Source organism: Labeo rohita, chromosome 18, assembly GCF_022985175.1.
Source record: "Labeo rohita strain BAU-BD-2019 chromosome 18, IGBB_LRoh.1.0, whole genome shotgun sequence".
Classification (NCBI taxonomy): Eukaryota; Metazoa; Chordata; class Actinopteri; order Cypriniformes; family Cyprinidae; genus Labeo; species Labeo rohita.
The window spans coordinates 15,510,021-15,528,293 of record NC_066886.1 but is presented as its reverse complement, the minus strand read 5'-3'; the positions used below and the strand labels follow the sequence as shown (position 1 = coordinate 15,528,293).

At 34.5% G+C, this 18,273-nt stretch overlaps 1 protein-coding gene across 1 annotated transcript; it reads right to left on the bottom strand.

The window, feature by feature from the left end:
- Positions 1–10,355: 10,355 nt before the first annotated feature.
- On the bottom strand, positions 10,356–16,984 carry lysmd4 (LysM, putative peptidoglycan-binding, domain containing 4). Its single transcript, XM_051134381.1, has 3 exons — positions 16,816–16,984; positions 12,398–12,687; positions 10,356–11,692 (listed from the first exon to the last, which is right to left on the bottom strand). Exons 2-3 carry the CDS (start codon positions 12,665–12,667, stop codon positions 11,180–11,182), a joined length of 783 nt encoding a protein of 260 aa, XP_050990338.1. The 5' UTR covers positions 12,668–12,687; positions 16,816–16,984; the 3' UTR covers positions 10,356–11,179.
- Between the last annotated feature and the right edge of the window lie 1,289 nt (positions 16,985–18,273).

Here is an 18,273-nt window from a genome sequence, read left to right as displayed (position 1 = left end):
ATTATAATAAATTATAAATTATATGTATTTAATTATAAATACAAAAATATGACCCTGGATCACAAAAACAGTCATAAGGGTCAATTTTTCAAAATTGAGATTTATAAATCATGAATAAATAAGCTTTCCATTGTGGTTATGGTTTGTTAGGATAGGACAATATTTGGTCGAGATACTGCTATTTGAAAATCTGGAATCTGAGGGTGCAAAAAAATCAAAATATTGAGAAAATTGCCTTTTAAAGTTCTCCAAATACAGTTCTTAACAATGTATATTACTTATCAAAAATTAAGTTTTCATATATTTACAGTAGGAATTTTACAAAATATCTTCATGGAACATGATTTTTACTTGATTTCCTAATGATTTTTGCCATAAAAAAAAAAACAATAATAATAATAATTTTGAATGTATTTTTGGCTATTGCTACAAATATACCCCAGTGAATAGTTCACTATTTCATTAAATAAAATGTAATTTTTATTTAATTAGTCATAGTAAAGTTTGTGCAATTTGTGTGGGTTAATTATTATTACTTATTATTATTATTAATAATAATAAATAGTTCACTATTGCATTAAATAAAATATCATTTTATAGACTATAATTAATCGGAGTAAAGTCTGTGCAATTTCTGTAGCATTATTTATTATTAATTAATAATAATAATAATAATAATAATAATAATAATAATAAATTCACTTGCATTAAATAAAATATAATTTTTACAGGCTGTAATTAGTCAAAGTAAAGTTTGTGCAATTTGTGTGGGTTTAATAATAATAATAATAATAATAATAATAATAATAATGATAATAAAAATACTAAAAAACTAAATCTGGTTTTATTTTAATGAATATAACATTCTGAATTTAAAGAATATGTATGTAATAAGACAATAATTATGACTAATTTGGTCTGGGACACTGTAAATGCAGACAATAGAGGTATAACGGTGCACATATACAAACCCCCCAAAAATAATAATAATAATAAAAAAAAATGGACCGAAAACATTCTGAGCCATGACCTTTAAAACCAATACATGTATTGTTACACCCCTAGTAGACAAGCTGAATTATACAGTGGTGAGGTGTCACAATGCTGCTGGACTAAATATCAGAATGCTGCTCAGCCAATTAAATTTGAGGACCGTATCCACATTATTTTTCCTGTAAGAGCGGGTGCGGTCTTTTGTAAATTTTATGGGTCTGGCTTCCGATCTTATTCACCTCCAGCTATCTTCAGTTGTACAAAAGGGCTTGTTTTGCTGCTTGATATTTCAAATTGGTGTGTCTTACCATATTGTTTTAATGTATTATCTTAATTATGAACACACTGGTTTGTAGTGCAAACAGTTTACTGCACGTTGTTATTCGTCTCCTTATTTCCTTATAGCAGCTAATGAACCGGAAGTCTCGGTGGATAGTAAAAATTATATTAGATTTTTTTTTTTCTTAACCAGAGCATTGTCTGCTTAAAGAATACACTGGAGAGGTGACTGCAAAGAAATTTGCTGCGCAGATTGACTGCTTTATTCCATATGCCATGCCTGAGCAGCTTTTGCTGGAATCAGCCCCAGCTTTCCAGAACCCAAGGCCTCTTGGTGGAATGTAAAACAGGTGCCATGCCATTGGTTCCCCCCACAGTGGGGGAGTAAGAAAAACTCCCACCCACACAGGAGCCATGACATGACTGACAGCACATCACATTCTTCAGCCAGCTGTGTCTTCTGCTGATTTTCCATAAAAATGTTCCCAGAAGACACTGAGAAGAAGATGCTCACCATCACAGCAAAAATCACCCAGAAGAATAACACATGTCTGACCACACACACGCGACTGTAAGCTTTGCTGTGGTTTTCTTCTCTTCACACCTTACTTATTGCATTTTAATGCTTATTCAGGTCTTTTCTTCAGACATATTGCGATGCACCGTTCTATTACTGGCAGTTAGGAGAGAAAAAACGTTGCCAAGAATGCATATTCGCTAAAGAAATCAAACTACCCTGTTTCTCCCCTTGATCCATGTGTGTTTCCTCACGGTTCTCTTTTCTCTGGTATGACCTAAGCCATGTAGGAGACTTTTGGCAGGGGATTTAAAGAGTCAAACTGCTATTTGAATCGGCACCAAAGCCTCAGAGATTACCATAATTCCTCTTGGAATAAAACTGCCAACTGCTCGCTTGTGTGTCTGATGATATGACCTTCGTACTGCCTCTCGCTGATGCTCATGTCTACATAAGCATTTCAGTAACTAAAACAAAGCACCAAAACAAATTGCGTGTTGCGCGTTTAATGTGTGTGAGTGTGTGCGCATATTCCAACAGGAACCTTAAAGTCTACTAGAGAAAAGATTATTTGGGTTTAAAGCAGTGATTCTCAAGCTTCTTGTCCAACACTATTTCAGAAGGCCATCCAATTGAGGTTAAGATATTTTGGGAATTTCTGCTGTAATTATAACTGCTTGTAGCTTGTTTTCCAACTTAACATATTTAATTAATTAACCATGATTCATTTTACGAATCCAGAAGTTTCAAGACCCATGTGTTCTTCAATAAAAGCAATAGTTATTTCACTGAAGAAATTATCTAAAACATTTACTCCCTTACATCACTTCTAACCTACAAGACTTTATTTATTTATTTATGTAACATAAAAAGAGAAGTTCCAGTGGAAGTGGATGCAAACCATGAGCTTTCGAGTTAAATAAATAAATTAATAAACAAAAAATAAATCGACACTCCAGTAAACAAACAAAAAACATAAAACAACCAAATAAATAAATAAATCTGCACTGCAGTAACAAAAAACAAACAAAGTTAAAAATGGATGGAAACAAGGTGCTTTCAAGTTAAATAAATAAATAAAATTGAAGTGAATAAATAAATCTGCACTCCAGCAATAAACAAACAAACAAAGTTAAAATGGATGGAAAGAAGACGCTTTCAAGTTAAATAAATAAATAAGCAACCCAGTAAATATATAAAAAACATTGAAGTGGATGGAAACAATGACTTTACTAAATCTGCACTCCAGTAATTAACAAACAAACAAACATTTGAAAATGGATGGAAACGAGGCATTTTCTAAATAAATAAATAAATAAGCACCCCTGTAAATAAATAAATAAATTTACTCTCCAGTAAGAAGTACATAAATACATTTGAAGTGGATGGAAACAATGACTTAAATGAATATATCTGCACTCCAGTAGTAAACAAACAAACAAACAAACAAACAAATGGATGAAAACGATGTGTTTGCAAGTTAAATAAATAAATATGCACTCAAGTAAATAAATATACTCTCTAGTAATAAATAAACAAACAAATAAATAAATAAATAAATAACAAATAAATACGCACTCCAGATAGATAGATAGGTGTATGGATGAATGAATAAATGAATGAGTGAATGAATGAATGCAAGCAAACAGTCAATTCTTTGAGGTGTAATACAAGAGGAATGTGCTATTTTCTCATGTCAGTATTTACCGTAGTCTCAAATCACCCTAAACAAAAACAAAAAACAAAAAAAACAAACAAAACAAAACTCAAATGTAATTTAATTACAAACATAAAAAGTCAAGCGATCATACATGTTCAGTCACACATCATTCTTTTATTATTATTATTATTTGCAAATCTTAGAGATACCACAAAGCATCACCCTCTTGTTTTGGTCTCTCTCACCCCACCACCTTTCCTGCTATCAAACCGCCCCTGATCTCAAAGCCCATCGCCTCACGACCCAACCTGCCGCTGTGCAACAATGCTCATATTCACAGCCTTCAGACAGCAAATTGCTTCTCTCATTCCACACCACACCCTGTGCGCTCAGCCACCTGCAAAACGAACCCTGCTGGAAATTTCACTACAAATTACCCTGTGTCTACTCAATCCCCCCTGGGAGAAGAAAAAAAAAACCCTATTCTCTCTAGAGCCCACAGTAACCATGCTTATCAAACACACATACTGTAAGTTACAATAAATCAGCATCTGGATTAAAGCTACAATATATACACCTTGAGCTTTGAGTGCTTAAAATAATACATATGTATGTGTGTATATGTTTATATAACCTACATGTATGCATTCCCATAAACCAAGCCTGAAATTGCTATGTGCGAGAAAGTTTCAAGGGACAAATGAAAGCAATACCTAAGGCGTACTGTAAATAACAATCATCTACATGGAATGCTTTCATTTTTTTTCAGTCTGCAAGTATAGGATAAGGGTGCCCTCTGGTGGATTTCACTCGATAAATCATCAAACTGGGTGATGTATACATGCAGACAAATGAGTTTGAGGCAAAACTGCCAGAAAGATGAGTGTTGAAAGCTCCTTGGAAAAAGGATTAGGGCTGTTGTGGCCACATGGCATTCTGCCAACCGCAAAAGTGAGGAAAGTCTTTAAAGCCACAGTACCAGAATCTCCTCACCGTTTTTTACTCAATGCAGATGCTTCAGATTGACTGATTTGTCCCACAAGTACACAAGATTGAGCCTAAAAAAACAAAGGACTTCTCTACAAACACACAACACACATAAATGGCTACTTGCTCCCATTTTGAACCATTCAAAACAAGATTCCTTTTTTTTAGGCAATCAAAGGCAATTAAATATTCTAGATTTTTAAAAATGAACCATTTTACATTGCCCAAAGAACCATTCAGCAAAGTTCTGAAGAACCTTTTGTGGAATGGAATTTCCATGGATGATAAAGGTTCTTTAACGAGCCATCAATGCCAGTAAAGAACCTTTTAAAGGTTTTAAAGGTCCACTGAAATGCTTTGAAACACACAGCGTTATTCTGTGTTGATGTAATTTCAACTAAAACAGGAAGACCTGCTCCCTTTTTTTAAATAGCCAATAGAGAGATTGCACTTACGTCGCACTTTGGTCAGTTACCCGGATGTGCGGCCATATTGGAGATACTTGGATGTATACAACGCCATTGATTGTGCATTGATAGGCCTAGAGAGTTAATGGTTAGAGAGTTGGGGTTGTAACCCGAAGGTTTCTGGTTCGATTCCCACACTAGCAGGAATTGAAGGTGGGAACTGTGAATGAACAGCACTCTTTCCACTTTCAGTACCATGACTGAAGTGCCCTTGAGCAAGGCACCGAACCACCAATTGCTCCCTGGGTGCTGGAGCAATGGCTGCCCACTGCTCAAGGTGGGTGTGCGTGTTCACTTCTCACTGCTGTGTGTGTGCACTCGTGATGGGTTAAAAGCAGAGGACCAATTTCGAGTATGGGTCACCATACCTGACAATACGTTATCAGTTTTATTTTTCATTGCATGGTTGATGTACTACTGATTGTTCTGCTAATTTATGCTGTCGAAACCATGGAAAAAAATGTGTGGAAGCTGCTAAGTCATATAGAGAAGGACTTAGTGAGCAGGGAAGGGCGCAATAGTTTGACAAACCAAAGTTAATAGGTGGTAAAGATACGTAAGAGCACACTCTGCTGGGTAAAATATGGACATACCCAGTGATTGCGTTGTTTTGACCCAGTGGTTGGGATAAATGTTTAACCCAATCTAATGAATAGTAACCCAACTGCTGGGTCAAAACAACCCAATCGCTGCACTGTAAAAAATAAAAAACACAATTTGTTGAGTCAGCTTAAAATAATTTGTTACCCTGCTGCCTTAAAATTTTAAGTTCAGTCAACTAAAATAAGTTTAGTCAACTTGAAATGTTAAGTTGTACTAAGTATCAACTTAGATATTTGTGTTTGCTAAACTTAACAGATGGGTAAGTAACCCAGCTGCCTTCAAATTCTAAGTTGATTCAACTCAAATATCTAAGTTGTCACTTAGTACAATTTAACATTTCAAGTTGAATAAACTTTTTTTGAGTTGACTGAACTTAAAATTTTAAGGCAGCCAGGTTACAAATTATTTTAAGTTGACTCAACAAATTGTTTTTTACAGTGTGGGTGTGTCCATATTTTACCCAGCGCTAGGTTGTATTTAACCCAGCAGTTTTTAGAGTGCACTATATTAGCCTAATATTTCACCTACCTGACCGGAAATGATAAGAAACACGAATGTTGTCAAGATTATTGCCTTGGAAATCCTAGTTGAGTTTGGCCAACCACAAACACCTTTTGTTCCTCAGAAAGTTTTTAGCACTCTTCTCTTTGATTTGTTATAACCTTTGGCAGTCTGTAGTACTCCGCATGTTTTTCCCAGTCTGACTGATTAGTATAGCTAAAAACATGACAATAATTGACCATTTTCAGCCTCAATAATCAGCAAAATTTGCTCGTTCTGTTCAGTCCAGTGGTATTGTTTACGCTCATTGGCGCCAGTATGACCGATTGATGACACTATAGTGTTTCGTTAATATCACAGCTTGGGCCAGAGCCGCTGAGCTTGGTAAAGCCGCATTTGACCGCGTACGACAGACAGAATCTCAACCATAAATCCATCTCATCTATAAATTACAGCATTCTGTGTAGAATTCAAATGGATCCGATTTTACGTGATACAGCACGGAACTCTTTCAATGGAAAGCGAATTGTGCACTACGTGCCATTCACCGTACAGAAAACTAGAGAAAAACGTAGAGAAAACTCTGTGGACAAGATTTCAGCAATTGCTTCAGCGTCTGTTTATAGTGTAGGGGACACTTTGGATTCTAGAGAGCATTGGACGTTAAGTTTGATAATACGCAGGGTGATGTCATCAAAATCGTTGATCCATATTGGCGGAAGTTCGAGACTGTAAGTTTGAATGTTTATATCTTGTAAATGCGAATGTTGTCATTGTTTTGGAGCACACTAGCTTAAAGCTAATTTAATGGGGATTCGTGGAATAATTCCATGGATGTTAAAGGTTCTTCATGGAAACACTGATGCCAATAAGTGCATGTTTTTAATAGATTTATAGTTTGCAAATCCCTCTGATTGCAGAATATCCTCAGCCTTTCTAATCTATGCTAAAAAGTCTGTCTGTGTCTTACCAACATTCAGAATTTGAGATAATGTTCCTAAATCTCAGATCATACAGAAATCAAGAAGCATTATCAAACAGATCACATCAGAACTTGCTCAGGGAGCGTTTGCGTAATAACTGCGGTTTGGGTTTGCAGACAAAGAAAGGGGTGGTCCTCTCGCCCTCAGTCTGTGCTGCAGCCGAGGTGCAGACGGAGAAAAGGCACGGGGCCAAAGCTGTGGGGCCTGGAGCAGGATCACAGCAGCGCCTGTTTCTGTGAGCTGAGCCTGGGAGATGAAGCTTTCAGGTTGTGAGATCACATGGGACTGAGTCTAAGCAGCTGTTGAACAAACGCTAACAATACATTTTTTTTCTCTCTCTGTAAAGTTCTTTTGATTTTTTTTTTTTTTTTAACTCAAACCGGTGTTGACTGTTTCTCTATGGACATTTTATATATAAAGACATTAATATGTTCATCTAATATTTTTAGTATTTATTTCATATTTGATATTACCTGCCTGAAGTTTTATTCCACCATAATATATTACTGTCATACCAAGAAATTGATCTATACCAAATGCAAACAAACAGTTATTGTTTCAACTAAATTTCAACTAAACACATTGTTACTTGAAACTTATTTTAGTTCAAGTAGTTGCCAACATTTATTTTTCACTTGGCTTAACTTGAAGTACTAAAATGACTAAATATCTAAAACTGAAAGAAAAAGAAAAGTAATAATTAAAAAATGCATAGACATATTAGAAAATAATAATAAAAATGACATCAGATTACTAATTTTAACTACAATTCAAATGAAAATGTTAAATTTAAATAAAATAATAATTCAAAACATCACTTAGACTATAGCAGTATATTAATGATGCTACAGCAAATAACACTGCTACAATCTAAAGTGGATGGAAAAAGAAAATGGGACAATGAAGACTTGGAATTGGAGTGCAAAAAAGATTAGAAACACATGGTGTAGGATGGAAAAATGGCTGCAAGCTTGTGGGCAGGGACAATTTGTTGGTGGCCTGTTTCCTTTTAGATAAGTTCCAAAAATGATGAAGTTTGTTTGAAAGCTAGTTCCTCTAAAATAAGTAAAACCTCAATTAACCAAAAAAAAAAAAGTTTGAAAGCTAGTCCCTCCAAAATAAGTAACCAAATGTAATATAAAATAGTGACATAGTGAGTGACTGATCATGTTACAGTCTGTCACCATTTATGAATACCAGAGAAATGAAAATGAGGAGTTCAGATGCAAAACCAGCTAAAAGCCATCTTGGTCAAAAATGAGATAATGATACTGATATTATACGTCCATCAAATACTTTTACTTCAAACTCACTAAATTCCAGCCTCAGCCCAATCAGAAGTACCAGTACTTACATAGAAACCTATACAAAGTAGCCAGAAAGAATTGCTAGTTTTAAAGAAATGAGTCAGATGGATTTAGAGGCTTTTGCATCTGAACTCTTCATATTTAATGCTGTAAATTCATGTGTAATGCTCTTACCCGTAACAAAAAAACTCCTCATCAAACTTTGTTTCACTACAACGTTTTTTATCCTGAGAATAGCATTCGAATGTATAGCCCTACTGCTCAAAAACATAATTCTGCAAATAATGATCCTAAATTCACCACCAATAGTGTCATTTTTGCCTCCAGATGGTGTCGATGATAACAGAAATCAGAAATGTTCAGAAATTCAAATCAGAAAATCAGAAAATGACTATTATATAGACTTTAAACACTCAAAATCCAAAATATACTTTACCTAAAACATTAGGCTGCTTTTTATTACACAGTTCCTAAATGTGGCCTTTTCATAGAAAATGAATGAAAATCAAATCTGGTCCAGATTTTCCTCAGCCCTGACCCCGTGGGTGTAAATTTAACTGTAGGGGGGACGATAAACATTAAATAATATATTTTTGATACCATTTCAAACGCTAAACTGTTAAGTAGATAGAGTCCACTGGACAACTGAAGTTAGAAACTGAAGTACATTGCATAAGTATTCATACCCTTAACTCATCTTTACAGTCTCAAGTTTTATTGGGTATGATGTGACAAGTTTTGCTCATCAGCATTTCGCAATTATCTGCCATTTTTTTCCTCACCTTTTTACATCTCAAGCTCAGGTTGGATGGGGGCAGACGCACATTTTCATGTTTCTTCAGAAATATTTGATTGGGTTTAAGCCCAGGTTTTGGCTGGGGCACTCAAGGACATTCACAGAGTTGTCTATAAGCCACTCTTGCTGTGTGCTTAGGGTCATTGTCCTGTTGGAAGGTGAACCTTCTAAGGATCTGAATGCTCTGTACTGGGTTTTCGTTAAGGCTATCTCAATGTTTTGGTGCACTAAGCGTTTCTTCTACTCTGACGAGTCCTTCAGTCCCTGCCGCTGAAAAACAGCCCCACTGCACGAGGCTGCCACCACCACACTTTACTGTTAAGATGGTACTCTTAAGGTGATGAGCAGTGTCAGGTTTCCTTCAAACATGATGTTTGGAACTGAGGTTCATCAGACTAGAGAATATTGTTTCTCACAGTCTGAGGGTTCTTTATGTGCTTTTTTGCAAATTCCATATTGGTTTTCATCTGTCTTTACTGAAGACAGGATTGAATTTGGCCACACCACCATAAAGTCCAGATCGGTGGAGTGTCGCAGTGATGTTTGTCCTTCTGTAGGTTTCTCCTGTCTCCGCATATGATCATGGAGCTCAACTAGAGTGACCATCAGGTTCTTGGTCACTACTCTAACCAAGGCCCTTCTTCATCAATTGCTCAGTTTGGCCAGGAACCAGCTCTAAGAAGAGTTCTGGTTGTTTCAAACTTATGCCTTTAAGGGTAACGGAGACTACATGCTTCTGTGAACCTTCAGTGCAGAAGAATTTTTTTCTAAACTCTTCCCCAGATGTGTGGCTTGATGCAATCCTGTTTCTGAGCTCTACAGGCAGTTTTCTGACCTCAGACGTGTGTGCCTTTCCAAATCATAACCATTCAAATGAATTTGCCATAGGTTAACTCCACTCTAAGTGTAGTAACATCTACAAGCAATATGAATGCTCCTGAGCTAAATTAAACTAAAGTGTTCAAGATAAGAGTATGAATACTTATGCAATGAAATTTTTTTTTTTTTTTTACTAATTTTGCAAAGATGTTAAAAATCTGTTTTTTGCTTTGCCATTATGCTATATGGAGTGTAGACCGATGTGGAAAAAAATTCATTTAAAGCAGTTTAACCTAAGGCAGCAACATAGCAATTTTGTTCTTATTGGTTAATGACAGAAGCATGCCACCCTATTGTTTTCATTTGAAAAGGTGTTTTAATGTATTCACCCACTGGCCATCCCACTGCAAAACACACATGTAAGAAAAAACAGTACTATGACGTAAAAGATATGTTTTAATATCACAATCCAAAGGTCAGAGTGTGTCCCTTTGCACATGAGTTTAGCCCTTCCTGTTAAATATGTTTTTATTGCACTTTTAATGACTGAACAAACAGTTATTTAATACACGTCCCTTCTTTGGCACTGCGGGCACTATAGTGCCTTTCCACACTATTTGGCAGTAGTGTTCTAACAAAATACTAATCAGACAAATAGATATAAAGTTGCAAAACATCAAACCAAATTTTATAAAGTACCTTTTTTGCCTTTCCTTCTTTGCATTTTTCTCTAATTGTTTTCATTTGATCAATCACTGATATACAAAGACAGGACCACAACAAATACGATGAATTTGATGAGAAAAGCTGTTTCATATTGACTTTTGAAGGTTTTTTGTTTTGTTTCTTTCTCCATAAAGATAAAATGTTATAACCATTTCATAATTCAGTTAAATAATAGCACCCATGAAACCAATAACAACAATTTGAGTGTGGAGTGTATGCAAACGCACTCTGTTTGTAATGCAAACTCATAATCTCATTTGTTAAATTGTCTCTTTATGTACCTTCACTAAACAAATGTAATTAAAGTGATAGTTTACCCAAAAACCTCTGTCATTATTTACCCACCCTCATGTCTCTCCATATTCTGTGGAATAAAAATTTTTTCATGCAAAATAAATTGGGATTTTGGGTGATCTGTTCACTTAAATGAATGTACCACAATAATGTGAACTCATAATACTAGGTTTATCTGCAAATTACCAAACCAAATTTTCATGTTATACTTACTTTCTTATATTCCCAGGGTTCAATGAGCTGACGCTCACCCCGTACTGTTTGAGGTAGTCACTGAGCTGTTGCCAAGTCTATTGTGCACTACTGATTCACCATTATCTTGAGTTTTAAAATATACCACGTAGAATATTGGCAGGACAATGCCAATGAGTAACATGGCAATTACAGCATTCCACCACTGGATCCCCCAGTCTGCACCGTAGCTGCGCAAACGCTGGCTTCTCCACCCCCATCGTTTGGATGCCCTGGAACCGCCAGAAAATACTTCTTCTGTGGGGTCTGTGCTTTGGATTAGACGCTCAATGTCACTATCTACCTCTTTTAGGTAATTGGTGTACTCCTGCACCTGAGGTCTTCCCGAAACGTTTGCTTCAGCACTGTTTGATGATTCTACATCATTGGGGGGTCTTTGCTGGGGGTTCCTGAGCTCTGAGTTGGCCTCGGTTAGCAAGCCATGCTTCATTACAGGGATTTTGATGGACTTCAGTGCATACATGTCCTGCTCTTGAAATAAGTTGTTCACCCTTTTTATGTCAGCCACCTGGAAGTCATAGAAAATGATTATTTCTAAAGAAATTGGTAGCCCTAAAAATGAAAATTTGCACAAATGTACTCATCCTCAGGTTGTCCAAGATGTAGATGAGTTTGTTCATCAGAACAAGATTTGAAGAAATTTAGCATTACATTACTTGCTCACCAATGGATCAGTGAATGGGTGCCGTCGGAGTGAGAGTCCAAACAGCTGATAAAAACATCACAATAATCCACAAGTTCAAAATGATCAAGGTGTCCCATACTCAAAATTTGTGCTTTGCATGCTGTTTTTGCTTGTAAACAGTGCTTGATTTTTTTTTTGTTTTTTTTTGCATATTTATCTCCTGATTTAGACGAGACAGTTTTTTCACTGAAGAAAGCAGTATTATAGATAGAGGACTTGCATGGTAGCTGGAAGACTATTTTGATCATAATGATGGATTTGTTTCTTACAAAAATGCAGCTTTTTGCTTCGCAAGACATTGACTGACTGGAGTCATGTACATTACTGATGTTTTTTTTTAATCAGATGTCTGAACTTTCATTCTGACGGCACCCATTTACTGCAGAGGATCTATAGGTACACAAGTGATGTAATGCTAAATTTCTCCAAATCTGTTCTGATGAAGAAACAAACTCATCTACATCTTGGATGGCTTTATGGTGACCTGTTCCTTTAACTGAGAATGATCTACGCAATCAAACTTGATACCTTGCATCCGTATTGAAGGGCCAATTTGTTGAGGTTGTCCTCATGTGAGATGTCCCGTTCCAACAACAGCGTTTCTCCCAGTCTTTCTCTTTCACGTGAAGATGACTCTCTGCTCCGAGGCCGGAGCTCCATGACATTGAGTTCTTCATCCTCAGATGACACTTCTGGTTCTTCTTGTCTGTGTCTGAACATGTACACTTGGCCGTCCGCACTGGCATGTACATCCACTGGAGCCTGAAAGGCTCGAGGGAGAGGATCTCCTCGCCTCATCACTGCAACTAGACCAGTTTCTGGAAGAATAAGTAGTAATGCCAGTTCAGTTTACTTATACTAATTTTCAGAATTTTTTTTTTTAAGGAATTAACATTTTTGAAAGTCATTGGTAACCAAATCACCTTTGTTACCAACAGTCTTCAAAATACCTTCTTTTATGTTCCACAAAAGACAGGTTTGAAATGACATGAGGGTGAGTAAATGATGACAGAATTACTTTTTTGGTGGTGAACTATCCCTTTATGTTTTTGTTTTTATTATTATTATTTTTTAATGAAATTAATAAATAAAAATAAATAAAAATCTAAATCTGCCAGCAGCTGGCAGTAAATGTCTATATGAGTCATTGATTTGATTCGTTCAAACTGATGATTCATTTAGAAATAAAGTAAATGGCTCGCTTTATTAATGGGCCTTTGAATCATTGAGTCATGATTTGTTCAAAACGCTGATTCATTCAGAAACAAAACACTGCTGTGATGCTCGGAGACGCATAACAATTCTGCTGTGGCTTCAAAGGTAATATGTTCTCTGCAAAACTGAGCAGAAACATAATATTGTGTTAAAATATAACACAATATCAAACTTCTCATTTACTGAACTGTTGTATAAAATCACATTTTAGCTTGTGATAAATCGGGACAAAATCAGCACTCATGCCATTATGCTCTTGCTGCCTGTGTGATATGTGATGTATATAAATATGACACAAATACTCATACAGGAGCATTTTTGCCCCAATATCTTAAATTTTAGGACATAACTGCATTTATGGAGTTTTTGCCCTGCATCATATTTGTCAACAGTCAACTGTATGAAATATAAGATGATGTACAGGGTTGGGGGTGGGGCCAGCGCATTAACTGCATTAAAATATTTTAATCATGTTATTTTTTCATAACCAATTAATTAAGTTAACACGTTAAACTGACAGCCCTAATAACAACTGTTTTTAACAACAAATGTTTCTTGAGCATCAAGTCATCATATTAGAATGGTTTCTGAAGGATCATAAGACACTGAAGACGATAATATTTCACACTATTACTTTCTTTTTTTTTCTCCTGATCAAATTTTGGTGAGCATAAAAGACTTATTTAAAAAATGTTTAAACAAAAAAAAATCCCTAAACTTCAAATGGTAGTGTTCATCAACTTTAAGCACTTTCATGACTTAGTAGTTAATTTAGATTATAAATACATGCCATTTTTAATTGTATTTGTTTTATTTTTTATTGTTTTTGTTTGTTTGTTTGTTATGTAAAGATAAACTTTTTGGAAACATTATCCATACCTTTATGGATTATATTTCCATATTTTTCAAGTGTATTGTAGCATTTTACAATTGTACCAGCAGAAAAAACAAACAAACAAACAAACAAACAAGTAAACAAAACGTGAATATCTCTTGTAAAAAAAAAAAAAAAAAAAAAAACAAAAAAAAAAAAAAAAACTTTAATTTTCACACCATGTGCAGTCAAACAGTAATTATGTTGAATTATGCAAAAGGCAAAACATTATTATTTGTGTATATTTCTGATGGATAAAATGCTAGCTAAAAATCAGGATTACACTTTACAATAAGGTTTATTAGTTAACAGTTAACTATGTTAGTCAACATCAACTAAGAATGAACAATACTTCTACATCAATTATTAATCTTAGTTAATGTTAATATCAGCATTTACTAATGCATTAATCACATTAAAATCATAAGTTGTTTGTTAACATTAGTTAATGCTATTAAACATGTAATTTAATATGTATTGACAGTTACATTGTGGGAATGTTCATTATGGAACTGTCAAAAAAACATGTTCTCCTGTGTTGGATTTACACTGTGTGCAGAATTATTAGGCATGTTGATAATCTGGTCATATTTTTTTACCAAGCACATTTTACCAATTCCAAACCACAACAATCTTAATAGCTACTATTAATTTTGTATTTAATCATTTGTAAGTGATATATAACTGTCCGTGAAGGCTGGAAGTGAAAAACTCCTTATATTCAGGTGTGCATAATTATTAGGCATGTTTTCTTTTACAGATAAAATGAGCCAAAAAAGATATTTAACCCAGACTGAAAAGTCCAAATTATTAAATGCCCATGAGAAGAATGCAATACTAATGCATTACAAGAATTTGCAAAGTTAAGGCTTGACCATTGGACAGCGAAATGCTTGTTGAGTCTGCATGGTCAGAAAAAACAAATGGAGAAGAAAAGATGCTTGTTAACTGCAAAAGATTTAGGAATTAAGGTGAAGAATTAGGTGTGACACCATCAGGAACCGTTTAGTCTCCAGCGCCACCATTTTCCAGAACTGCAACCTACCTGGAGTCTTCAGAAGTACAATGTGTCAGGTTCTCAGAGACTTTGCTTGGTAAAAAATCCTAAAAAATGCCCCTGACTTAATAAGAATAACAAGCTGACGTGTTGTGAAATACATGAAGACAGTTTTTTTTTTTTTTTTTTATAGGCTTTATAAACAGATAAGTTCAGAGTGACTCTTGAAGGACAAGCATCACATCCTCTTGTACCTCTGATTCAAGAATTTATCTTCCAAAAACTGGCAGTACGTTTTGGGAGTTCATTTTAGTCCATCTCTGCAAGTCAGACTTTTCAGGATAGGAGACTAAACATGAACTCCCAAAACTTACTGCCAGATTTTGGAAGATAAATTCTTGAATCAGAGGCACAAGAGGATGTGATGCTTGTCCTTCAAGAGTCACTCTCAACTTATCTGTCTATAAAGCCTAAAAAAAAAAAAAACTGTCTTCATGTATTTCACAACACGTCAGCTTGTTATTCTTATTAAGTCGGGCATTTTTTAGGATTTTTTTACCAAGCAAAGTCTCTGAGAACCTGACACATTGTACATGCCTAATAATTAAGCACACCTGAATATAAGGAGTTTTTCACTTCCAGCCTTCACGGACAGTTATATATCACTTACAAATGATTAAATACAAAATTAATAGTAGTTATTAAGATTGTTGAATCAGAATCAGAATCAGAAGAGCTTTTATTGCCAAGTATGCTTGCACATACTAGGAATTTGTTTTAGTGTCATTAGCTTCCAGTACACAGAGACAACAACATACAGACAATAAACATAAGATGAGAAAAAAAAAATACACATATGTAAATATAAATAGACAAAACTTAGAAAAATAAGACGAGAATAAACTACACATATGTAAATATAAATAGACAAAAAAATAGAAAAATAAATTGAGAAATAAATAAATAAGTGGTATGTACAGTTGTGCTACAGATGACAGAATAGAATAGGATAGAATAGAATAGAATAGAATAGAATAGAATAGAAAGAGGTAGAGATGCGGGGGTGTGCTAGGATGGGGGTGGTAACTAATAAATAAAAAGTTATTGCACATTATATTGCACAATGGTGGTTTGGAATTGGTAAAATGTGCTTGGTAAAAAAAAAAATGACCAGATTATCAACATCCCTAATAATTCTGCACACAGTGTATATACATCGTTAGAAATTGATATTAACAATAATAATAATAATAATAATAATATTTATTAATAAATAAATAAATAAATAAATAAAAATAAAAAATTAGGGTGTATGACTTTTTTTTTTCTTCTACAGAACCAAAAGTGTCCATAGTTTAAAAACCAAACTCCAACATATTACTTCAATAACTCAGTTGAGATCAACTTTATGGTAATAAGAAGTTTGTAACTACAGTAAGAATCGTATTGCAGAATGTAAACATCAGGAACAATGCATCATTGTTTATAAGTACACATCTACTGACTTGAGACATTGCGGACACTTACAGTAGTTCAGAAGTAGTAAATCAGAACTGGAAAGTGATTATTGTGTGTAGCTGAAACAACAGCGGATCAGCGCTGAACACCGTTACATGAACTGACATTGACTAAAATGATTCCCCCCCAAAACCGCACAAAACAAAAGACAAAAATCAACAAAACACGTTATACTTAACATTTGTTAAGAATAAAAATGGAGTATGTGTACAGTAAACACTTATAAAGGTTACAGTAACTGACACTCGCAACGTTAAGCTCATTTTATACTACCAGCTCGGACTTAAAATCAGCTTTTACATTAACTTCCCAAATATTGATCTAACTATGAATGACACTCACCTTTCTAGGGAGAAACAGCTACATCGTGCTGACAAAAATATCACAAAGTATCATTTTAGAAACTTCAGATCGCAACCGAGTTTGCTAGTGCTGGCGAGAAGGACACTGTAGATTGACAGGTCGCTCCAGCCAATCAGTTCGTTGAAAAAGGCGAGTCCTCTACTGTAGATTACGCTGCCTATTACATAAGTGTTTGCGTGCGCGATACTTTTTGTACATAATATATGACGTCCTTGTTGCGAAATCAAAAATCTGGTGTCCGGTGTTCAATTAAAATGGCAAAGTGCCATGGTAGATTACACGTATCTTATGTTTCCCCAAGACTATAAAGTTTCTCTCCGTGTTAAGTGTGGTTGAGAACACGGGCGTCTCTTACGTGTCACGGCAGGATGTAGTAATTCTCAGAAGGTGAGACCTGTAGGTGTAGTCGTCTATTGTTGAAACACTCGTGTACGCCACTTATGAGTATGTGTGAATATTTGTCATCTTATCAACACAACTAAAACTGCTAAAACTGGAAACTGTAATATATCAGGATTCTCTGATGAATTGAACGTTTAAAAGAAGAGCATTTATAAATATGTTGCAGTCAAAGACATTAAATGAAAGATATTAAATGTCTGTCACTTTTGATCGATTTATTTATTGTTGAGTCACGATTAATTGCATCCAAAATAAATGTTTGTGTACGTATGTATGTGTATTGTGTATATTTATATAAATATGCACACATGTATATATTTAAGAAATATTTACATGTATATAAATATTCATATTTATATGATTTATATAAAATATAAATATATGGTAGCCTACATATATTTCTTAATTATATGTGTGTAATTGTATGTACAAATATACACAGTACAGACACACACATGTAAACACAAACTTTTATTTTGGATGTGATTATTTTGATTAATCAATTTGACAGCACTATTTTATTTATTTATTTATTTATTTTTTAACATTATTTAAAAGATACAATATGTAATATGATATATAGTCAAAGGAATTTTTCGTAGACTGAAATCCATTGGGTATTGCATGTAGGCTATATATATGTGTAGTTCTGCTAAATTTATTTATTTTTTTTTTCAGTCAAATTATCCGCATTGATATTCAAAGAAGGAAACATGAAACTGTGGGTTAGGCATTATGACAAAAACTTGAGCTGATCGCGTAAAGGTTGAATCACGTGGTTTTGAAAATCAGAAATATTTCAAAAAGATCATATAGCCTTTGAATGACATGAGGGTGATTAAACAATAGCAGAATTTATCATTTTAATAGGCCTAATATGGTATATACGTAAATTATTACATATAAGTTAAAGTCAAAAGTTTACATACACCTTGCAGAATTTGCAAAATGTTAATTATTTTACCAAAATAAGAACAAAATGCATGTTAGTTTTTTTTAGTACTGACCAGAATAAGATATATTACATAAGGTGTT